The sequence below is a fragment of the Medicago sativa genome, chromosome 7, assembly GCF_051527215.1.
Source record: "Medicago sativa cultivar Bolivia chromosome 7, Bolivia_mono, whole genome shotgun sequence".
NCBI classification, from domain to species: domain Eukaryota; kingdom Viridiplantae; phylum Streptophyta; class Magnoliopsida; order Fabales; family Fabaceae; genus Medicago; species Medicago sativa.
Window position 1 is genome coordinate 57042389 of NC_140755.1, and position 26051 is coordinate 57068439.

General features: G+C 32.0%; 2 protein-coding genes and 1 long non-coding RNA gene across 6 annotated transcripts in view; 1 reads left to right on the plus strand and 2 right to left on the minus strand.

The window, feature by feature from the left end:
- Positions 1 to 11812: 11812 nt before the first annotated feature.
- Positions 11813 to 12744, minus strand: LOC146907006 (uncharacterized). Its single transcript, XR_015019432.1, has 2 exons — positions 12092 to 12744; positions 11813 to 11987 (listed from the first exon to the last, which is right to left on the minus strand). It is a non-coding gene; the product is annotated as an uncharacterized LOC146907006 (long non-coding RNA).
- Positions 12745 to 14186: 1442 nt separating this feature from the next.
- Positions 14187 to 26051, minus strand: part of LOC146907007 (dolichol-phosphate mannose synthase subunit 3-like) — a 32287-nt gene continuing 20422 nt past the window's right edge. Inside the window, exons 1-5 of one of the 3 annotated variants that reach the window (XM_085723472.1) lie at positions 21163 to 21336; positions 18588 to 18671; positions 17244 to 17353; positions 16189 to 16296; positions 14187 to 14435 (exon numbers count right to left, since the gene is read on the minus strand). In XM_085723472.1, the coding sequence (XP_085579598.1) occupies positions 14376 to 14435; positions 16189 to 16296; positions 17244 to 17345 (270 nt within the window). In that variant the 5' untranslated portion in view covers positions 17346 to 17353; positions 18588 to 18671; positions 21163 to 21336 and the 3' untranslated portion in view covers positions 14187 to 14375. Of the gene's footprint in view, positions 14436 to 16188; positions 16297 to 17243; positions 17354 to 18587; positions 18672 to 21162; positions 21337 to 26051 lie in introns of those variants that run through there. The other 2 variants (XM_085723471.1, XM_085723470.1) reach the window with 2 other exon arrangements.
- LOC146907008 (F-box/kelch-repeat protein At3g23880-like) lies at positions 21686 to 26002 on the plus strand. Of its 2 annotated transcripts, none has more exons than XM_085723468.1 (2): positions 21686 to 24127; positions 25666 to 26002. In XM_085723468.1, exon 1 carries the CDS (start codon positions 22905 to 22907, stop codon positions 24123 to 24125), a length of 1221 nt encoding a protein of 406 aa, XP_085579594.1. In that variant the 5' UTR covers positions 21686 to 22904; the 3' UTR covers positions 24126 to 24127; positions 25666 to 26002. The 2 variants fall into 2 exon arrangements, with proteins under 2 accessions (XP_085579594.1, XP_085579595.1); XM_085723469.1 differs by having other exon boundaries at positions 25672 to 26002.

A 26051-nucleotide genomic window follows, 5' to 3' on the forward strand; every position in this document is an offset into this window, starting at 1 on the left:
TACCACACACAACAAGACATGTTTATTATGTTCCTAAGCCGGAAACAAGTGCAGATATCCGTTCTTGGTTGGCAGTGATAACAACAAAACCACCGACGATGTGACATATTCATATAATGAATCCCACCAATTACAATAATGGAGAAAATGCATGACTATGATGATATATTCTGCACTATCAACAAATAATTGACCCCATAAATGAACGATAGTGATAGTAGTTCACATATGTTATGAATTTTGAGTTTCCTAATGACTACACAAATTATTGTTAGTACAATGTGAGTTGTATGCAAAGTGTGCTTACAATGAGTAGCATATGATCATTATGATTGTTATTTCTCCATTTTGGTGTAGTGAATGGAACAAAATTACAAACTTTTTTTGAATTATGGAAAACAACATTAGCTACTCTTTTTATATGATTAAGCATAAAAGTGTGAAAAAACCTCTAATCCTTTGACAATCAACGAACACCAAGTCAAAGTAGGAGTGATTAGTTAAAGAATAGTTTATTTTTTCTTGAGGGATGGTTAAAGAATATCTTGATGGATATGCCAACGGGAGCTATATTCTTATTAATTTCTTTCAAATGTAAGAATTTACAAATAGATTAACCGTGTAAAGAAAACATATAAAACATGTGTTGATTTCGGATTTAGAAAAAGTACCTTCGAAAAGAAGAAATCACCACTAAAGAGATTATTGGGTTGAGTCACGACAATGTCGCCCTCTCGTTAAGACGTTTTGCGGCACTACCCAAATTCGTTCAAGGTAGACTAACAACCGCGCCGTCTCCAGAATAAAACAACTCAGTTCACCTGTTCGATTACGTACTGCAACGTAAGTAATCGTTCGAGAAATAACACCCTCAATATGGTATTAAACCACTCTTATAATGTACGAAGACCACTCGAAATTGAAATCACTCTTATATTTATTCTCCGTATTCTATTAGTATAAAATTCATGTGCCAAGTTTCTGTGAAGCAATATGATTGTAAGATCACACTTCAACTTTGAGGTACACAGTTCGAGACATACAACAAGAGTATGAGGATCTATCTTTTGACCAATTTTTGAAGATCCATATTAGATTGATCCCTAATTTTATAGAACATTTTTATCCTACATTTAACATTGTTTTACAGTTGTTAAAGGTTTTCTATCACGAGTTTAGTGTGTTGCTTTCAAATACCCACAAACATTTTTGTACTTCCACAGTTTTAGTGAAATACAAGAACAATATGTTGAAGTAAAAAAAATAGAGGTAATAGTCACTTTGGTCCCTGAATGTGTAGCAAGTAGTCATACTAGTCCTTCAATGTATCAAAATTTTAAAATAGTTCCTGATTGTCCACTTTGTTAGTCAAAATAGTCCCTAACGCTTAAATAATCCCTTAATACTCACAATAACTCTTTTTATATAGGGACTAAAATGACAATAAACAAGTACGTATAAGGACTAATATGATAATAAGTAAGTCTATTGAAGGACTAATATGACAATATTAACGAAATATTTTAATATCAAGGACTATTTTGACTAACAAAATGCACAATCAGGGACTATTTTGAAATTTCGATACATTGAGGGACTATTGTGACTATTCGTTCCTCATTTAGGGACTAAAGTGACTATTTCCCCAAAAAAAATAATTACCTACGAGAAAAACTGTAGGTAAAAGCTTAAAACATGTGGTGTCAACTTGTTTAACATTGACAGATGGACAATTCCATGGATAATCGGATCATAATTGACGCTTTATGTGGCCATTTGTCAACGTCAAGTGAACTTTTACCGAAGGACAAATATTACTCCCTTTGGTAAACATGAAAGTTCGTTCGATTAAAATTCAGATATTACAAAATATCCTGGAATTTTGGTTTTAATCATAACGATAAACTTTGATGTTCCCCTATCTATCCTCTATTTTATACTAAGTTTGTTCCTAACGACAAGGTATTCATGTTTCCACTCAAAATACATGACCGTGTCTCGAAACAATGATCAAACCTATTTTCGTGGTTGATCATCGCAGAGACTCTTTGAGTACAACCTTATTGTCCTAAGACTCTAAAAACTATTCTCATGTTTTGATTGACTCTTCTAGAAGAAAGCTCAAAATTTAGATGATAATTCCAAACATGAGGTCAAATATTTGATATTTGATGATTGAAAGATCTAATTAAGAAGAGCTCCTCCCCTTGAGCGGAGGTGTATCTTCTCTTATAATCTATAATATATCATTGATATTATCAAATGTTTCATGCTTCTCAAATTATGAATGACAATTTTTTTTTCCGAAATTTATGAATGACAATTTAAGATGTATTTATGGGTGTGAGAGTTTAAAGCAAGTTAAAGAAAATAAACTCAAAACTCTCAAATGATTTGAATAATACATTTAATGATTCCAATCATATGTGAAAAATGAGTTATGGGTGTGTTTGAAGAATGATTCAAATCGCAGAGTTCATGATTCTAATCATTTTTTGATCATGATGAAATTTGATCGAATCGGAGAATTTTTTATTCAAATCATTGATCCCGATTAAAGATTTATTAGAATAAAATATTTCATGATTTGAAATAAACCAGTCTTCTATTTTTATAATTCGAATCAGAGAATTCTTTATTCGAATCTAATGCATAAAAACTTCAAAAATACGTGAAAAACATTTTTCAAACCATTTTTTTAAAACAACTTACACTTAAAGTTTTTTATGCAAAAGAGATCTTTTCAAAAACATCATAAGACATATGACGTAGAGTCAAAGGGTGCTAGCTAGTAGGCTCGCAAGTGCACGATTCTACAGAGTAGTAAATAGTATCGACCCTACATAGAGTTTCAGTGATTACAAATCTAATTTTCAATTTTTTATTAATTGATAGGGAATAATTTTGTAAACATGAAAGTTTGTTTGATTAAAATTCAGAATTTACAAAATGTCCTGGGATTTTGGTTTTAATCATAACGATAAACTTTGATGTTCCCCTATGTATCCTTTATTTTATACTAAGTTTGTTCCTAAGGACAAGGTATTCATGTTTCCTATCAGAACAGAATACATGAACCTGTCTCGAAACAATAATCAAGCCTATTTTCGTGGTTGATCATCGCAGAGACTCTTTGAGTACAACCTTATTGTCCCAAGACTCTAAAAACTATTCTCATCTTTTGATCGCCTCTTCTAGAAGAAAGCAAATAATTTAGATGATAATTCCAAGCATGAGGTCAACTATTTGATATTTGATGATTGAAAAATCGAATTTAAGAAGAGCTCATCCCCTTGAGCGGAGGTGTATCTTCTCTTATAATCTATAATATATCATTAATATTATCAAATGTCTCATGCTTCTCAAATTATGAATGACAATTTTTTTTGTTTGAAATTTATGAATGAAAATTTAAAAAGGGTCTAAAGGAAATCACATTCATCCAAATACTAATAGGATATATCATGGGCTTTCAAATAAATCCTCAACATACAATCATTCATTTGATATTGTGATTAGTTGAGAAATCTAATAATAAATAAATAAAATTACAAAATTTGTGCAAGGATGTCATCTATTTATTTTATTTCTTTTGAAAACATGATATGCGGTCCAAGAACACAAGGTAGTAATCCATAATATCTTGAAACTGAGAAAAGTCTTTTGTAATCTCAATTAGGTATTCATCTACTGTTAATGTCAAATTATTATCAACATAATCTTCCAACCCTCCATCATTTATTGGAGTAATATGTTGTACTTCAGACATACATATCGAATATTCATTTTGGACTGGTAGATTTGTCAATGTTTCTACATCATGGAGAGGAAACACATGATGCACTTCTAAAATACTTGGTGAAGATTCAGTACTGGATTACTGAATCTTCACCAAGTATTTTAGAAGTGCAACATGTTGTTCCTTTCCATGATGTAGAAACATTGACAAATCTACAAGTCCAAGTTGAATATCTACTATGTATGTCTGAAGTACAACATATTACTCCAATAAATGATGGAGGGTTGGAAGATTATGTTGATAATAATTTGAGATTAAGAGAAGATGAAGACCTAATTGAGATTACATAAGACTTTTCTCAGTTTCAAGATATTATGGATGACTACCTTGCATTCTTGGACCGGATATCAAGTTTTCAAAAGAAATAAAATAAATAGATGACTACCTTGCACAAATTTTGTAATTTTATTTATTTATTAGACCTCTCAAGTTATCACAATATCAAATGAATGATTTTATATTGAGTATTTATTTGAAAGCTCATGATATATCCTATTAGCATTGGGATGAATGTGATTTTCTTTTGACCATTTTTAAATTGTCATTCATAAATTTCGACAAAAAAAAATTGTCATTCATAATTTGAGATGCATGAGACATTTGATAATATTAATGAGACATTATAGATTTTAAGAGAAGATACACCTCCACTCAACGGGAAGAGCTATTCTTAAATTGATCTTTCAATCATCAAATATCAAATAGTTGACCTGATGTTTGGAATTATCATCTAAATTTTGAAACTTTATTGTCGAGATCTTACGTCGATCATAAATAAGATCTAAAAAATACATATTTAAGGCTGGGACTTAAGCACCAAAAAATTAAAGTCCAACTAGACAAACAAATTTTATTACAACCCTTAAGGGGGATGCAAGATGTTTTTTTTTTAGAATTGGCATTTCACTATTATCAGTTACTCACAAAACCATGTCAAGGGGATGAGGTAATCTTACTAAATTAAATAATACAAGATAGTTATATATCAAAAAAAAGTTATCAACTTAAACTTCAATACAACAACAAATATTAAGGAAAATATATAAAAATCACATAGTTATTACCTTTTTAAAAAGATATCATCTTGATGATACAAATCTACCCATATTTAAGAAATAACAGTCGTTGAAAATTATATCGGAACCTATGAAAAAGAACAATAGATCTAAGAAGTTCATCATAGAAGGAGTAGAAATATATGATAACATTAACGATTTCCGTTCAATCACACCTTTCATGATACTCCACGGATAAATTTTTGTTTTGACGCTTATAGATCTGCTGGAGAGACAACAACACAAAATTGATTGAGAGAAAATAATTAAACAAACAATTAGATGACACCGATGACAGGAAAATACGAAAAATTGAAGATTAACCTCATATGTAGTGTTGGTCTGAGTAGAATGAATTCGCGCACAATCAGTGTGCCCTAATTGCATATTATCATAACCAAAGAGAGGGACGCTGAAGCAGCGGCGCTGTTCCTATCTACATTTATCAAAATGGTGAGCTCAATCATAAAATAATTAAACAAACAATTAGATGACACCGATGACAGGAAAATACGAAAAATTGAAGATTAACCTCATATGTAGTATTGGTCTGGTAGAATGAATTTGCGCACAATCGGTGTGCCCTAATTGCATATTATCATAACCAAAGAGAGGGACGCTGAAGCAGCGGCGTTGTTCCTATCTACATTTATCAAAATGGTGAGCTCAATCATATATATAGGAGGCTTACTAGGTTAAATTTAGGGTAAGCTTTTATGCTATATAAATATTTAATATAATAAATAAAAGAATAAATATAATTGTTAAGTGACCAAAAAAAACATGTATTTATAATTAATCTCTTTAAAGTAAATATTATTTTAAAATATAAATAAATTGGTGAATAATTTTTTTCTTCAATGAAATCCACGACACACACACATGCATACATATGAAACGGGAATAATAATATACTTGTATGAGAGAGACATTTCTAAACATTAGATTAAAACGGGGGTGGGGATAAATTATCCCTTTAGCTTTAAAAGTTTTTTGAAAGTGTGGTTTTACAAAACTTGTTTAAAAGTGTATGACTATATTGGAATGATACAATGATAATTCAATTAGGAATGAGAAATTCACACTTGAATTATTACTTAACAATCAATTAACAATAAACAACAAAATCCACAAAACCCACAACGATTTCAAACAAAACCTAGCCTTTAACAAGAAATTACTAACACAAGAAACTACACAACTTTGATGTATGTGATGAACTAATCAACAAGTTAATTTCTGGTATGAAAGATGATTGTATTGACGAATCTATAAGTTCTTGAAAATAGGTTTGATAATTTATTCAATCACAAAGCATATAACAATTAACCTAATTCATCATTATCATACATCAAAGTAAATTTGAAAAAATTAAAGAGTAAGGGAAAGAAGAACATTAGATTTATAGAGGTTCCCCTTTTCGCCCAATTTGCGAATCACCACGATCCTACATTCTCTACACTATGAATTCACTCCAATGCCTCCAAACTTCAAGCTCCTTAAAATTGTATTAATCCCAAGGTCTTCGTATCAAGATAGCATGCAATCCTTCAAACTTCTTACCCAAGAAATACTGTTTACAAAGACCCCGCTTCGATCCCCTTCAACCTTAATTGTTTGAGAAATAACCCTAGATTTACCTTTGGAGGTGAAGAGTACATCCTTTTTCTTTAGATCCTAATGATCCACCAAGACCCTTGAATGAAACCAAACTTACATTTTCCTATAGCACCCTAACAATCTAGATCTCAAATCCAACAAGTGTTCTTAGAAAAAGTGATTAATCTAGAGAAGTTTGTACAAAAAGAGATAATTTTTTTTTTAGAGTGATTTTGAAAATCGATTCAATGAGTGTGAAATTGAGAGTTAAGATGTATTTATAGGTGTGAGAATTTAAAGCAAATTAAAGAAAATATACTCAAAACTCTCAAATGATTAGAATAATACATTTAATGATTCCAATCATATGTGAAAAATGAATTATGGGTGTGTTTGAAGAATGATTCAAATCGCAGAGTTCATGATTCTAATCATTTTTTGATCATGATGAAATTTGATCGAATCGGAGAATTTTTGATTCAAATCATTGATCCCGATTAAAGATTTATTAGAATAACATATTTCATGATTTGAAATAAATCAGTCTTCTGTTTTTATAATTCGAATAAGAGAATTCTTTATTCGAATCTAATGCATAAAAACTTCAAAAATACGTGAAAAACATTTTTCAAACCATTTTTTTAAAACAACTTACACTTAAAGTTTTTATGCAAAAGAGATCTTTTCAAAAACATCATAAGACATATGACATAGAGTCAAAGGGTGCTAGCTAGTAGGCTCGCAAGTGTACGATTCTACATAGTAGTAAATAGTATCGACTCTACATAGAGTTTCAGTGATTACCAATCTAATTTTCAATTTTTTATTAATTGATAGGGAATAATTTTGTAAACATGAAAGTTTGTTTGATTAAAATTCAGAAATTACAAAATGTCCTGGGATTTTGGTTTTAATCATAACGATAAACTTTGATGTTCCCCTATGTATCCTCTATTTTATACTAAGTTTGTTCCTAAGGACAAGGTATTCATGTTTCCTATCAGAACAGAATACATGAACCTGTCTCGAAACAATAATCAAGCCTATTTTCGTGGTTGATCATCGTAGAGACTCTTTGAGTACAACCTTATTGTCCCAAGACTCTAAAAACTATTCTCATCTTTTGATCGCCTCTTCTAGAAGAAAGCAAATAATTTAGATGATAATTCCAAACATGAGGTCAACTATTTGATATTTGATGATTGAAAAATCAATTTAAGAAGAGCTCATCCCCTTGAGCGGAGGTGTATCTTCTCTTATAATCTATAATATATCATTAATATTATCAAATGTCTCATGCTTCTCAAATTATGAATGACAATTTTTTTTGTTTGAAATTTATGAATGAAAATTTAAAAAGGGTCTAAAGGAAATCACGTTCATCCAAATACTAATAGGATATATCATGGGCTTTCAAATAAATCCTCAACATACAATCATTCATTTGATATTGTGATTAGTTGAGAAATCTAATAATAAATAAATAAAATTACAAAATTTGTGCAAGGATGTCATCTATTTATTTTATTTCTTTTGAAAACATGATATGCGGTCCAAGAACACAAGGTAGTAATCCATAATATCTTGAAACTGAGAAAAGTCTTTTGTAATCTCAATTAGGTATTCATCTACTGTTAATGTCAAATTATTATCAACATAATCTTCCAACCCTCCATCATTTATTGGAGTAATATGTTGTACTTCAGACATACATATCGAATATTCATTTTGGACTGGTAGATTTGTCAATGTTTCTACATCATGGAGAGGAAACACATGATGCACTTCTAAAATACTTGGTGAAGATTCAGTACTGGATTACTGAATCTTCACCAAGTATTTTAGAAGTGCAACATGTTGTTCCTTTCCATGATGTAGAAACATTGACAAATCTACAAGTCCAAGTTGAATATCTAATATGTATGTCTGAAGTACAACATATTACTCCAATAAATGATGGAGGGTTGGAAGATTATGTTGATAATAATTTGAGATTAAGAGAAGATGAAGACCTAATTGAGATTACATAAGACTTTTCTCAGTTTCAAGATATTATGGATGACTACCTTGCATTCTTGGACCGGATATCAAGTTTTCAAAAGAAATAAAATAAATAGATGACTACCTTGCACAAATTTTGTAATTTTATTTATTTATTAGACTTCTCAATTTATCACAATATCAAATGAATGATTTTATATTGAGTATTTATTTGAAAGCTCATGATATATCCTATTAGCATTGGGATGAATGTGATTTTCTTTTGACCATTTTTAAATTGTCATTCATAAATTTCGACAAATAAAAATTGTCATTCATAATTTGAGATGCATGAGACATTTGATAATATTAATGAGACATTATAGATTTTAAGAGAAGATACACCTCCACTCAACGGGAAGAGCTATTCTTAAATTGATCTTTCAATCATCAAATATCAAATAGTTGACCTGATGTTTGGAATTATCATCTAAATTTTGAAACTTTATTGTCGAGATCTTACGTCGATCATAAATAAGATCTAAAAAATACATATTTAAGGCTGGGACTTAAGCACCAAAAAAATTAAAGTCCAACTAGACAAACAAATTTTATTACAACCCTTAAGGGGGATGCAAGATGTTTTTTTTAGATCTACCCATATTTAAGAAATAACAGTCGTTGAAAATTATATCGGAACCTATGAAAAAGAACAATAGATCTAAGCAGTTCATCATAGAAGGAGTAGAAATATATGATAACATTAACGATTTCCGTTCAATCACACCTTTCATGATACTCCACGGATAAATTTTTGTTTTGACGCTTATAGATCTGCTGGAGAGACAACAACACAAAATTGATTGAGAGAAAATAATTAAACAAACAATTAGATGACACCGATGACAGGAAAATACGAAAAATTGAAGATTAACCTCATATGTAGTGTTGGTCTGAGTAGAATGAATTCGCGCACAATCGGTGTGCCCTAATTGAATATTATCATAACCAAAGAGAGGGACGCTGAAGCAGCGGCGCTGTTCCTATCTACATTTATCAAAATGGTGAGCTCAATCATAAAATAATTAAACAAACAATTAGATGACACCGATGACAGGAAAATACGAAAAAATTGAAGATTAACCTCATATGTAGTGTTGGTCTGGTAGAATGAATTCGCGCACAATCGGTGTACCCTAATTGCATATTATCATAACCAAAGAGAGGGACACTGAAGCAGCGGCGCTGTTCCTATCTACATTTATCAAAATGGTGAGCTCAATCATATATATAAGAGGCTTACTAGGTTAAATTTAGGGTAAGCTTTTATGCTATATAAATATTTAATATAATAAATAAAAGAATAAATATAATTGTTAAGTGACAAAAAAAAAACATATATTTATAATTAATCTCTTTAAAGTAAATATTATTTTAAAATATAAACTAGTTACAAACCCGTGCTTCGCACGGGTTGAATTACGTATTTTTTTTAAAAATTTACTCTAAAAGATAAATGTTCAAATTACGGAACATTGCCTTTCTTCGTAAATTTGAGAACTTCCAAAAGATTAGAAATTTTCTTAAAGCAAGATTATTTCTACGAACCACCTCAACAAACAATACTGTAGGAGGAACACCCAAATCAAATAGCAGCTTGTCGTCATACAATACATGCCAGCATACAACTTCCAAAAGATTAGAACTTTTCTTCAAGCAAGATTATTTCTACGAACCACCTCAACAAACAACACTTTAGGAGGAACACCCAAATCGAATAACTGCTAGTCGTCCTCTTGTAGGTGAATGTCCCTAACAAACTGGAACCAACCTCCTCCCAATAATTTTTCAGCCTTGTTACGCTCGGCGGTAATGAGGCGGAAATCGTATTCCTGACCGAGTTTATTGAATCAAGTAAGCATAAAAGCCAAGTTTCTAGTATCGTCAATCCATGTTGAGTTTAGAGAATCACATTAGAAAGGTTTTAAATCATGGTTGCATACTTTTTTTAGAAGTTTACACACATGTGCATTAGGAAGTCAATCTCCTATAAAAAAAATTTGGGAGTTGACTAATTAAGAAATTCTGAACTCGAATTAAAAACAGACCTGATGATAAGAATATAAAATGATTGATGTCATTTTTATAGAAATGCATACCTGAGAAATTGCAAATATGCGGAGATCAACTGGCTTATACATTTTCCCACTACAATATAGATTTTCAGTTTGAGATGTCAACATGTAATCACTATAAAGAACAGCTAAGAATGCAGAAGCCACTGAATGTTGCAAAGAGTTCCATGGTACCACCCAGAATTTTGTAACTTAATTAATTTTATTTTCCCCAACTTTTTATCACTTGAAACCTTAAAGTTAGGTGACAACAACTTTACTTTTAACTTGAACACTTATTACTTGCATTTAAAACCGAAATGATTTTACCCTTTTTGTTGACCGCAAACAAACCAATTTGTAGATAGTTGGAGAATAGAGTTGATCATCAATACTCGTGCGACCATCTCTGCTCACTTTTTGTTATTTGTTTTGATTTTGTATATTTGCACATGTTTTCCCATAATATATGTATTACGTTCTGATTTAAATCATTACACAATACTATACATTTAATGTTTAGTATCTGATGGTTAATAAAAATAATTTTGTAATTCCTTCAAAAAAAATATATTAATAAGACTTTTTTTAGAGGAAGACAATCTTTTATATATTTAAGGATCATATGCACATGTAAAAGAACTCTATAAACTATACATTCAATTTCTTTAACATGTTTAATTATAAGTTTTTATAATCTAAAACGGTACTAATTTTGGGAGGAAGAATATTAAAAATGTTCATTCGATTGCTCGATTTATAATCAGGCTAATCTAAGTGAATTGAGTTGAATAAAGAATACTATATTCATCAAAGATATAGAATAGGTGAAGTGTGTAAAGGACTAAAAGCAACTAAGCCACTTTGCAACAAATGGAGGAAAAATCTACATATCACCACTTATAACGAAAATGTCATTAGTTAGAATTCCAAATTTGAAGACAAATTAATTTCAACATCTCAATCATTCAAATGATTTTCACAGTCACAACAATTAATTAATAAAATAAAATGAATAAACAATTAATGTTAACATGAGCACACTATATCACAAGAGATCCTCACACTTTCTTCAGATGAGGCCTATTTTTCCATTTACACTCTCAAACTGTACACAAAAAATATTGCAACATATTTATTTGCATGCTGCTGAATACTTAGTGGTATAGTAATCTGCATTATATGATATGATATGTACTCAGAACTTGGCCTACCCCCCCCCCCCCCCCCCCCCCCACACACACACACACACACACACACACATGGAATTTGAAATTCAGTTAATTTAGTTTAGTTAGTTGCTACTCCCGTAGATTTGTCTTTAAACATTCTGAAGCTTAATGCATTTAGAAATGCTTTTAAATATTGTCTAGATGCCATTTTCCAATCTCCTCCTGTCTTCATCATTGCCTTAAATTCCTCAAAACTTACTCGACCATCCTTTAACAAAACAATATTAGATATTATAAAAGAGTAACTAATATAACTAACTTCTAACTAATTATAACTAACTTGTATCAAACTATATCTAACATATATCTTACCTTATCCAAGTCGACATCGTTGAGAATGTCTCTGATCACTTGGTCATCGGTCAAACCATCATCTGATAGGGCATCTATCAACTCGTCAAACTCAACGTATCTACTCTTATTCTTGTCAAAGAAATTGAATGCTTCTGTGAGATGCTCATCATTTCCAAGCCTTCTCATGTGAACACTCATTGTGATGAACTCTTCACATTTCAAGGTGCCATTTCCATCAAAATCTGCCTGTTGTCATCAATTAATAACCAAGTTCATTTTTTTCATTATAGTTACAATGCTATAGATAGAAAAAGATCATATAATTTGTTAAAGCTATCTGAATCTGGAAATAAGTTTTATATTTGTTTTGGATAATGATGGAAATCAGCCAAAACTTTCCTATGAAGGAAATCGGGTTATATTCGGTTAGTGATTAACTGCTGCAACTATGAAGCACTGACACACCAACACTAATAATAAACTGCGAAAATAAATTAATCGAGTGTAATCACACATGTTGGTGTCATGTCAGACACCAGACACACCTTCAATAAAAAATGTCGGTGCAACAGAGTTTGCTATCATTTTTTTAACACAAAATACACTACGATGCCACAAGAACGCAATCTATGATTAAATATGTTACAAATATGTAGTTCTTCACGCCACAACTAACCACACGATGAACCACCAAGGATGAATCAAAATTAAATGGTTCCATTACTGCCACCGGAGCTTAAAAGAAGGATCAGTATAGCAATGCATCACAACCATCTATGAAACCTTCGACATTTTCAGTGGTTCTTTTCAACATATCCATTAAACCCATCAATTTTCCACCTTTTTGTTAACAGGCAATTTTCCACCTTCGTTTCTATTTTCAACAACTCTATGCAGAAAAATCAATTGGATCCATGCTATAACCGTAAACACTATTTGATTTATGCCTTCAAAAACTATGCGAACAAATAAAACAATTGATTGTAAAAGAAAGAGTATACATACATTAGTGGAAATCGAACGTTGTTCGTATATTACTTTTTAGAGTAAAAGGTAGAATGCCAAAAAGAAATGTTTTCAAATATAAATTAAGAAATTTTCAACTGCACAACATATACTAGAAAATTAAGAAATTATAAAATATATCCAAAGTTATTATCAAATAAATATAAAAAGAAATAACATTTACTTATGAAGTTGTGTTTACAGAGTTTTAAAATCATCAATTTTCATATTTAAGGTAAATTTGTCAGCAATCTCATCTTCAATAAAACAATCATGCAATTCATCTTCAATAAAACAATCATGTAATTTCTAACAAAATCACTTTTCATCTTATTGTGTAGCCCTCTTTTTATGATTTCATTGCAGAAAATGCACATTTTATGGTTGTTAATGACATCGAAAGAGCCAACACAAGTCACTGTACTTTGTCAATCAATGGATAATAATTGGATTTACTTATCTCAAGTAATTCTTTGACATAAATCATCAATAGTGGACAACATTCGAAAATTGACATTTTTTATTTTATTTTTGTCAAGTAGCCTAGTGACGAAATTCACCTCTCAAGGTTAATAAGTGGAGTGTATGGGGTTCAAACCCCGGTCCATGCATACATTATGCAATATGCCTACCAAATGAGTTAAGTTCACAGTGATGAAAATTGGCATCTTTAACTACATCAAATTCTCATTGTTGCAATTCAGATTCCAATTGAGTTTTTTCTTGAATAGATCAATATAATAATTTGATGTGTAAAATTTCTGAACATGATTACAAAGGTTGAATGACTTGAATGCATCATTGAGATGTAAAGTTTCAAATAAGTTCGGTTGTTTGCTCACTAAATCTACTACATAACTCATTTAAGTTATAATCTATGATAGCATTACTTAAGTCTACATGATAATAATGTCCAACTTGTAGGAAAACGAGATAAATTGTGCTCATGTATAAGGAATTAAATGAGATAAATTGTGTATCATATATAGGGCATATCATATTTAGAGTAAAAGGTTAGAATGCCAAAAGGAATTAAAAGGAATTGTGTATCATGTGTAAGGAATTAAAAGGAATATTTAGAGTAAAAAAATTAAAAAGTACTCATGTATAAGGAATTAAAAGAAAACAATTGATTGTAACAGAAAGAGTATGCATACATTAGTGGAAATTCAAAGCTGTTTGTATATTACTATTTAGAGTAAAAGGTAGAATGCCAAAAAAATCATTCGCAACTCTCAATCCGGTAATTAATTACCGGAAGCTAATCCTAAACTTCAGGGAAGATCTACAGAACACATCAGCTGGTACTGACATCAACTCCCCTTTGCTTCAAATATTCCTTGGCCTCAACAATATCCTGGAAAGAAACAACAAAATGAGCAACATTATTTGGCATTGTACGACAAAGAGCTAACTAATATGATCCCGCATTAGGTTACAATCATCTGGTCATGATGATTATTTAACTGCTTAAAGAGCATTTAGGAGGATAGGCTGGCATTTATATGATAATTGAAGCACCATTTAAACCAAGTAAAGATTTGGGGCTTGACATTGAATACGTTACAGTCTACAAATCAGTATGGAAGTCTTATTCGATCAAACTGAGAAGGATGGTCCATTACAGGATGTGCCAGATGGCAGACACTTTTGCATGACAACTACAAATCAGTATGGAAGTCTTATTTGATCAAACTGAGAAGGATGGTCCATTACAGGATGTGCCAGACGGCAGACACTTTTGCATGACAAGGCAAAAAGGTTGTGAATCCAAAGTTATTGTATCCAAAAATCCTTACACATTGCACTGGCAAGACTAAGGAGGAGTACTCATTAATCTAGTCTGGAGTCTGCAACAATATTTTCTGATCAAAATGTTCAATGAGGGAAGTGAAGAAGGATGTTGATGATAATGGTGGAAAATGACGCAGTAAAGAATAACTGAAACTCATACCATGCTTCAAACTATGATAATCAATATGGGATACCCAATGGAGTGAATGCCACAAGTGGAGTCTGATTTCTTCTTATTTTTGTAGAAAACATTTTTATATAATTGAAAAAAGTAGAGAACATTTTGATAGAAATAACGATGCCTTAATGAACCCAGTTCAGTGGTGGACCTCAAGGAGTTGCCTGCTAACAGGGATTACCCTGTTTATGCAACATGATTTGAAAATTGTGTTTATTTTCTCCACCATAACATTTATGTCCCTAATTTTTTTGTATAATGATAAGTTTTTTGGTTCTGTAGGGTGACAATTGAATTTGAACACAGTGGGTAGAAGTAGAACTACTACTTATTTTCTCCCCCACAACATTTTTGTCCCCCCTCTATACCTATTCCATTGTCAATAAGAAAAAGTCAACAGCTAGCCTACAGCCTAAACATTTTGGTAAGTATACCCTTGGAAACCATGAGATGGAGGCCACGCACCCCCATCTTTGGATTGGACCGAAACGGTAAATCCTACCGAATTGGATTTGATGCCCAAAGAACCTCGTACAACAGATTCAGCAAGTAGGTGGTTGCATGGGCAAGGGAAGAAGGGTAAAAAAAAGATTAACCTTCAATAGCCATAAATCCTCAAGGGACCATCTTAGGTCCCCTTTTAAAAAGGTCCGTATTATTATTAGAGGGAAGCAGAAATATAAGTGCACTGTAAAGAAACAAAAATTTGGTGACAGGTGGAAAAATGAGTGTGCTCATAAAGACAAAAGTTAGAATGTCTGAGGAGAATTCTTTGATATTCGGTTGAGAAATTTGTGATTGGCATATTTTTGAAGGACACTTTTAAGACTGATATTTTCCCTTTCTCCTCCGTAAAATTGCAAGGATATCTTGTCCTTTATTATAAATTATTTTAACCTTAGTAATAGCTAATTTCTAAACTGGATGAACCTCAACAATAGCTAATTTGTATCCAAATTAAGTGTGGGAGTTAAACACAAACACTGTTCCAGTCCTGAAATTATTTCAAACAATTGTAGAAAAGTAAACTCCGAGTGCACTTATCTACGAACATATATATTCCATACGAACTATAAAAGCACAACACTTAATTAAGTATATAACAATGCAACCACTAATGCACAGAGGTAGGCCATACCTTTTGCAACAACAGGGCTTCTTGAGGACAAGTAGGAAAATTCATCAGACCAACTCCAACCATTAATAGACCGTAACATCCTAAAGACACAACAAAATAGATTGGTAGCTGCATAAAGGACAGAAGTATGGTTGTTAGCAGTGGCGGAGCCAGAAAGTTTGAGTAGTGGGGGCAATATTTACATATAAATTTATAATTTTTTGATGTAAAATGTAAATGTTATAATTATTTTTAGGTGTTTTTTTTATTAGATGCCCCAAAATTAAGAAAATATAGCAAGTGTTTCAAAAAATACATTACCTAGAATTTTAGGAAAACGTATATTTTTTTCAGGGAGGAAAACATATATTATTTATGGTCTTGATAAAAAAAATATTGTTTATGATATGTTTCTCTATAAGTAAAATAAAACAAAAAAAAAAAGGGAGAAATGAATGGATTTTTTTAGTGAATGAAACTAATGCTTTAATGGGTGATATATGTTGTTATTATACTTTATGAAGTTATAATATTATATACTCCTATATGCCATAATATTATATACTCCTATATGCCAGAAAAGAATGAGGGACCGAATAAGTAAGAAGAAGCATATATATATATATATATATATATATATATATATATATATATATATATGTGTGTGTGTGTGTGTGTGTGTGTGTGTGTGTGTGTGTGTGTGTGTGTATGAGCAACTCATGCCTATGTATAATATATGTGGTGCAGCGAAAATAAAAATGGAAGTGGGGGCACGTGCCTGCAGAGTTGCAAACGTAGCTCCGCCACTGGTTGTTAGCATTATGATGTTTATAATTCTATCAAAATATAAAAAAGAATCAAAAGGTTCGGTTAAGCTGTAAAGGATCGAAGACGTTTGAATCCATCAGCCAGCAATCTCGTTGGTAGTCTATCTACATGCAGATTATAAGTCCACATTGAGGCGTATTTCATGTCATAGCTTTGGAAACAGATAAGTTCTCCCAGCCCAAAAGAATATTGTACCATAGAACACATTAAAAAGTTAAAAGTAAAGCATGTGATGACATGAAACCTACCAACCAAGTATGACTTTGAGGAATGCTAGAAGTTTGTAGAAGGCCAACCCATAAAGCAGTGATGGCAATTACCAGCGACAATATCTTTACAATATGCTTCATTTATCAATCTGAAATCAGTGAATAATATAAGTATTTGTGTGTAAATGTGTCATGTGTATTTTCAAAAAGAGGTTATACTTGTATATGCTTTATCACAAAAATTAAGTACGTGGGTGCGTATTCATGGTAAAATAGAGGGAGCGCACAGACGACAAAAGAGACAATAAATAAAGAATACAAAGACATAAAACAGCACACTCAAAAGTTGAAGCAACATTTGTTGCAATTATTACAAGAAAGCAAAACTGTGAGCTAAAAGTCTAAAACAACAACATAAACTCTAATGCCATGAATCCCATGATGGTGGAGTCATTAAGCCTTATAACTAGTATAAAACAGATTATTTACTTCTATTTATTATTAAATACGATAGCAGAAAACATCCATTCATACCCATTATCATATAACACTATAAAGCATATACATAATTCAGGTTCCATATCCATGTCAGGCACATGCTCAACATGCCATCACAAAACACTAATGAGAATCGTTTGAATGTATCAATTTCGTTAAATGGCTAGCAACCAACATAGACACAACATGGACACAGTCATTTCACAATTTATTTTAATTAAAAAGGAAAAAAAAAATTATGGCAAGGATGCTTTAGTCAGCACATACGAAGTTGATTTCCAGTAACTTTTCACTGCATTTTATCTCAAATTTTAATCAAAATATTGTAAATCATGAAGCTTGCACGTGGATATTATGAATTATGAAACTTTTTCCTTGAATTTTATATTTTGCCACACAAACAAAACATGTTGTATCTTGTCCTACAATATCTGAAATGTAGTGTTTGGATTCCTGGTCGTGCTTCACAATGGAAGCAACCAATTTTTTTATGCAAAATCAGGGTGTATATGTGGACAACATGTAATTACTCACAATTTTATCCAGATTACTTTCAAAAGTTCATCCACAAACCAGAGTTATGCAAATAAATACTAGAACAAGAACAGTCTTTTATTTACGATCACAAATTTGAAGTAAAAGATTATTACTACCACTGCCATCAATATGAGTATGTTAGTTAAATATAAATAAAAGTAATTGCTCAATCATCCAGCATCGCTAGGCAGATGTAGATGAAAATCTATACCAGTTAGATCCAGAAAACTAAATCAATGCATTAAATGTGCAAGCTTAATATGCAAATGAATATTTAACAGCTACTAGCTCAAATGGTACACCATGTCTATCACTTCAGTAGAAAATAAATGTCTCAAACAGGCAAACCTTGTGCATGATCAGAGATTTCTAGATTCCAGTTATAACGTAGTTGTCATACATAAATCAGACATTTACTGGATGCTCATATATCTGTAATGAGGCAAAGCCTAAAAGTTATGGTCTAATGCAACTGAACTCCATTTTAAAAATAAAATAAAAAACGAAATACTCAAATACAAGACTGTTTTGTAGCCACTGCCATCAGATGGGATTTCCATGAAATTCATTTCATTGTTGATAATAACAGATATTATAGTTATATCACTCAAAGCCCTTGCGCAGTTTCCCAACATCATTTGGACTTTACTAGCAAAGTATATGCTTGACTAAATTCATATTTATCGATCTCTAAATTTCTTTTTAAAAAGAAACTTATATTGCACTGCTTGACCCAAAAGAAACAGGCTTCCAAAAAATCAGGAGTGGGAAGGTAGGCATTACAGAAACAAAATATGTAAAATTAAAAATAGAAACCCATTGCATTTGATCATGGAATTCAATTCATAACATACATCTATCACAAAGCAAATGCATCATTCAAAAGGATTATAACTGGTACATGTACATTATAGCAGCTCCAATCACTGGGGATGCAAATGCAGCTAAGTTACTAAAATGATAAGGACGTAAACTTTCAAAATAAATAATCAATTAAAACTTCACTCGAGAAGAAAGCAGTCATACATTGACAACTGAGTTAACTATTTGCAACTTCCATCAGGAGGGATCACCATGAAATTCATTTCACAGTTCAACAGAACTCAAAGCCCTTGCGCAGTTTCCCAACATCACTTGGAAGTTTAAGGAATAAACCCTATTAGCTAAAAGCCCTTGTTGCCAGTACTAGGCAGCTATGAACACAAGTTACTGTAAATATCAAAGGCTTTAAGAAAAGAGCATTCCATCAAATTCAGAATCACACCAATCCCTAAATGAATAAAACAAACATCACGACACCATCTCAATAATAAGAACAGTACTTTATGACCACCTAATTTCACCATGAAAATGTTGCAGTCAAATATAAATAAAAGTAACGGCTGAACCTTCCAGCATCCATAGGCAGATGTGTATGAAAATCCTAACCAAATATAAATAAAAGTAACAGCTCAACCTTCCAGCACCGTATGAAGAGCCATTAGCTTAAAAGGTACACTAAGTCTATCTCTTAAATAGAAAAATAAATATCTTAAACATGAAAACCCATTGTTCGTGCTCATGGATTTCTAGATTCCAGTTAATTTTTTTTGTCATGCATACATCAGACATTTACAGAATGCTCATACATCTGTAATGAAGCAAAGCCTAAAAGTTATGGTGGTCTAATGAAACTGAACTCTTTCACTTAAAAAACACTCCAGTAAAAGACTCTTGTTGCCACTGCCATCGGATGTGATTTCCATGAAATTCATTTCATTGCTAATAACAGATATGATAGTTACATGACTCAAAGCCCTTGCGCAGTCTCCCAACATCATTTGGACTTTACAAGCAAAATGTATGCTAGATTAAATTCATATGTATCAACTAACCTAAGAACAAGTATAAGACTCGCTACATATCATAAATATTGAAGATTTTACATCATGACCTGCTCTGAATTTCTCTAAAAAAAAAAAAAACTTGTAGAACAATTGTACTGCTGGACCTAAAAGAAATGGGCTTCCTGAAATTCAGCAGGAGGATAGGTATGACTAAATACTAAAAAAGAAAACAAATAAAAATATAAATAAAATACAAACACATTGAATTAGATCATGGAATTCAATTCAGACATAGCAATTGCATTAAAAAATTATTGTAATCATATTGCCTTAAAAGTTTAAAATTGGTTAACAACCGGTACATCATGGCTGCTCCAATCTCTGCCCATGCAAATGCAGCTAACATGATAAGGATATACCATTTCAAAATAAATAGGCAAGTGAAACTTAAGCGAAGAAGAATCGAAATCATACATGACAACTAAAATAAACTATTTGCCACTTCCATCAGGTGGGATCAACATGAAATTCATATCAAAGTTCAACAGAACTCAAAGCCCTTGCGCAGTTTCCCAGCATCACTTGGAAGTTTCAGGAAAAACCTTATCACCTAAAAACCCATATTGCCAGATAGCACTGTTTGGATAAGAAACTTAATTGCAGCTTATAACACAAGCACTTATCATGATAAACACTTGTGCATAAGCTATTTCTATATAAAAAAAAATCAAGTTAATTGTTTTTGTAAACTTTATAAGTTGTTTTCGTAAACTATCTTGGATCACTTATGAAGATAAGCTGAAAACAGTTTATAAACATGTCATAAGTTGTTTTCATAAGTTCTCTCAAACAGGCCCAAAGTCAACAACTAACACTTCAATTCTCGTAAATATGAAATGCCTTAAAAAAAATTCATCAAGTTCATATTCACGCCAATTCCTAAATTCATAATCTAAACAAACTCATCAAATAATTAGCTAGTTCAATCCCCAATTGCATAAAATGAAAAAGCAATAAAACAGATAAGGATTTATTCATAAATCTAGGGTTTTCTTAAGAAGAAATTAGTAAATGTAAATGGGAAGAAGATTACACACCAATTGATGAAGAAACAGGCGGAAACAGCTTAGACTCAGACTGGCGGAAGCAGGGGATGGCGGCGACGGTGAGGCACGGTGGTGGAGTGATTTGAGAAGGAGCGATGAAAATGAGATTGAGACGTTTTATTCGATAGAAGGAGAAGGGAATGATTGGACTATCCAAGAATGTGAATAGTAGAGAAAATTGTTTAAAACTTTATTATTATTTTTTTTTTTTACAAATTTTTAATGTATTTTGGTCCCATTTAAAACCAAACATGTTTGATTATCTATAAACTCTCAAGATGCTGATCACTCTCATATGCATGTGTACGCCTCTTTGTTGGTGAAATTTTTTGGGTTAAAGGAGCATATTCGTAACATTTCTTTCCAACATGTGCTTCGAGAGGGACACCATTGCGCAGATTTCTTGGCCAAGTTCGGGCGCTCTTCAAAATTATGTGTGACTTTTTGACATACTCCTCCATCGGAGTTGAAGTCAGTCTTGAGGCTTGATGCCCCAGGCTGAGCCCCGTTTTTTGGGTTTTTTTTCTCTTTTTTTCTTTTGTCATTTTACCAAAAAAAATCTATAAACTCTCAAGTTTTAAATTTCAAACATTTTTAGAACATTATAAAAAGTTTCTTTGCAAAATATAAGATCAAATTTTAATTTATAATTTTATATTTTTTTGATTTTTATCTTTGAACTTTTAACTTTTAAAGTTTTAAAGGTTTTTTTTTACATATCTTTTAAAGTTTTTATTTATAATTCATCAAATGTTAAAAAATTCTATATTTTAGTGAATGAAGGTGCTATAATGTTTTAAACTTTTTTTTGATAGAACAACTTTTTAAACATGTTTACAAAAACTCTTTTAAAAATTTAATAGTTTAACGATAATTAAACAAATTTGTTTTTAACAAAAACAAAAATTCCATGCAAATTATTTATGGGACAAATAAAATTATTAAAATTAAATAAGACTATATTTAGTATGTCTCAGTTAAATTTTATATGGACTAAAACTTTATATGAACAATTTTTTTTATTTATGTTATGAAAAAAGTTTCTTTTTTTTGTGGTGATCGATGTTTAAACCTTATGCATTGTTCATATTAACTAAGTTAAGTAAGAGCATCTCCAATGGGGGGTCCTTACTTAACAAGGACCACTCCCTGTTAAGGACTCTCCATTGGAGGAAGAAAAAATGAGTCTCCGTTAAGGAACGGACAACTATATAAGGATCCTCTCTCTCTTGGGTAACTAACGGGTCCCTACGTTTAAAAAAGTAATAAAATGTGTACTACTTGGTGCCACTTGTATAAAGGAGTAATAAAATGTGTACTACTTGGTCCCACTTGTAAATAGGAGTAATAGGTAAATTATTTTTGTTTAATGATGTAAAGATGGTGGAACATATTTAAGTACTTTTCATTGAAGTTTTTATTAGTGTATTGTCATTGGAGTCATTGAATCCTTAATAGGTACTTTTATTAAAGAATTATAAATAAGTGATGTGTCATGTGGGGTCCATTTAAGGAATCTTTGTTAAGGAACTACTATTGTGGATGCTCTAAGTTAACAATGATATAAAAAAAAGTTTGTATTAACAATAAAAATAAAAATTAAACCAAAAAATGATAAAATAAAAAGTAATTTGAAACCTACATTTCCCCTATATAATGACTTGTAAGAACAACATACAGACACAAAATTAGGGTTAAACACTGTCGTTGTCAGTAACCAACATTTGCCCGTCATGAATTCAAACAGCGATCCAACATCGATGCTGCTAGTCCTCCTCAACGAAATCCTATCAGATATCCTATCACGCCTTCCTTTCAAAACTCTAATGCAATTGAAATGTGTCTGCAAATCATTGAAAACCCTAATCTCTGATCCCGCCTTCGCCAAACTGCGTCTTCAGAAATCATTATGTGACGCCAGCCTTGCACTTATCCCTAACTGGTCCGACATGCCTGGCCAGGACTTGAGTTGCAGCGTTGTACCCTTTCCCATGTCCCGCTTAATAGAAGATGCGGAAATCACCATTGACAATGATCCTTACTATCTAATGAGTGATAAGGATTGTTGTAAGATGGTTGGTTCATGTAATGGCTTGATTTGCTTGCTCGGTTATTCTTCCGTTGCCGGGAATAGAAACTGGCTTCGTTTTTGGAACCCGGCCACTCATGCATTATCTGAAAAACTATTCTTGTTAGGCCATGGTCGGCGCACCAAATTCGCATTTGGTTATGATATTTCAACTAAAACTTATAAGTTGGTGGCTTACTCTGCATACAATGTGAAAATTCTCACCTTGGGTGATAATGTCTGGAGGAATATCCAAAGTTTCCCTGTTGTTCCTTTTGATGTTGTGCCTCCTAATGGCAATTGTCATCCATTTGTGAATAAAGGTGTGTATGTGAGTGGTACTATTAACTGGTTGGCTATTCGAAATACGACTGAATATCAATGGACTGAGATTTTAGTTGAGCAATTTGTGATTGTCTCGCTTGATCTGGCTACGGAGACATATCAACAGCTGCTGCCACCTGAGGGGTTTGTCAAAGTACCAACTGTTGAACCGTCTGTTACTGTATTGATGGACTGTCTCTGTTTTTCTCACTGTTTCGAGGGTTATTTTGTTTTATGGAAGATGATGGAATTTGGAGTTCAAGATTCTTGGACTCAATTCCTAAAAATTAGTTTTCAGGATCTTCAAATTGATGATTATGGTTTTGGTATTTATGATTTTCTACCATATGATTCTCAATTGTTCTTGTTCCCATTGTGTGTTTCTGAGAGTAGCAACACACTAATAATGGCAAGCAATCAAGAAAGCGATGATGGCCATAATCAACATGCAATTCTCTATGATTGGATAGATAACAAAGTGGGGAAAGTTAGGTCTAAGAATGAAGTGCTGTGGTTTTTTGCCGAAGAATATGTTGAAAGCTTGGCTTCAACAACCTTTTGAAAGTAAGTTCCTCTTCAATATTTAGTTGTTCAAATTTTTTTAATTGTTTTGTAATCTCTGAACTGAACGTGTTTGTTTTGGTTTGTTTTAATATATTATTATAACTTGAAGACTATCCTCCCGTAAGGAAATTCAATGACTCTTGAATGATGTTTGTTTGGTTGATATTCAAAACATCTTATACAAAACTAGAGTATCAAGTTGTCCTCAATTTGGGAGAATAATAATACATTATTTAAAATTTAAATGCAAGTAAAATAATCTTAATAAGTAGTAGAGTGAATTGTTAAAGTGAGAAACATGTAAATGGGTTCGTTACACATAACTTTAGACTTGGACAAATTGATTATCTATAGATTTTATGAGAAAAGGAAAAACGCCATTCACTCTTCAAACTGATGTTGTATTCATTTTCTTAAAAACTTTGTTAGTTATAATGAGTGTGTTTGTACTTGTACTTTGTATTGTCTTAATGTTCAAATTGGCTGAGGGTATGTTTGTGAACCCACCCCCTTTGTTACTTATGGGTGAAAGGAGCTTTGGAATGAGTACCAACTATTTTCTAATTGAATACATGGAGTTATCCTTTACCAACGGGAGTTGGGTCTAGCGAAGAGGCTAAACTCCCACAACGTGGCAAACCATGGTTTGAATCTCGGCTGGGAAAAGTAACCTCAGTTTATATGGATGGTTGGATGTTACTTTTGTGCTTAATTTATTTTTGCGTATTAGTTAAGTTTCAGGTCCGTGCCTGAGGCCTGGACCAAAAAGATTCAATGGTGGGAGAAGAAATGGAAGCAAGTATGAATAGAAGAAGGCCCAGAGTATCCAAGCCAAAAGGGTCCTATTAAGCGGTCCAATCAGTCTAATGCATAATGTCCGGTATCGGGAGTCTTGTAGCAATCCACAGATTAGGAACTGAGTGGGGAAGTGAGCTCTGCTCTAAACTTTAAAGGCTGCTTTGCCACCTTGGGGATAGGAAACCTAGTTAGGTCTAGCGAAGAGGCTAAACTCCCGCAACGTGGCAAACCACGGTTCAAATTCGGCTGGGAAAAGTAACCTCATTTTAGTTTCTGTCGGAGCTCAAGCAATATTACTCCCAGTGTAGGGAACTTTTGGGAAACCAAAACAAAATGAGTTGTCCCATTGCCAATGTTTTTTAAGCATGAAAATACCTTTGCAAATATGTGTGTGTGTGTGTGTGTGTGTGTATTTGATATCCTTTGGTTTAGTTTTGTTTATACCAGTTCAAGTATATTCAAAACTAATTCTGGAAATAATGATTATTTTATTTTTGGTTCTAGATAATGATATTGTAGTAAAATCTAATTTTTAATATCATAACCATCGTTTCACTTATTGTACTAGATTTTAGGCATCAAGGTTGAAGCTAATCTCTTTATTATTATTATTTTTTCCAGAAAGGAATATGGCTGCACTTTTGAGAATTAGGCATTCATTTTTTCTTTGAGCTTTTGTTCTACATTTTGTATTTGATGTTTTTCCCTCCTGTTTAATATGGGTCTTTCTTGAACAATAGGACCAGAACCTCAACTTCAAGAACATCTGGCGTTATTGATGGTCAATGCAGGATTGTAGGAAGAAAGGGACAAAGAGACTTTTTGGAGCTGCATTTTCTTCAGTTTTAGGACTCATTTTGTATAAGATATTTATGGCCCTCTTGATGCCTCTTTTAGACTTCTTTGAAAGTTTTTGTGGAAATTTACCACGAAATGTTTGTTTTTTTTGTGACTATACTCTTATTTGTGTAAGCCTGTAAGGGCTAGCGGAAGTCTCTAACTTGTTAAATGATTTAAGCACACATTTTGCATGACTATTTGAGTATTTTGGTAATATATTTGTAGCTGCATAAGATATTTAATGTGTCAATAGCATGGTTGGATGATCTTTCTTTGACATTTTCTG

Excerpts from the sequence above, each read along its gene's own strand:
- LOC146907008 (XM_085723468.1), top strand. The coding sequence starts at position 22,905 with ATGAATTCAAACAGCGATCCAACATCGATGCTGCTAGTCCTCCTCAAC.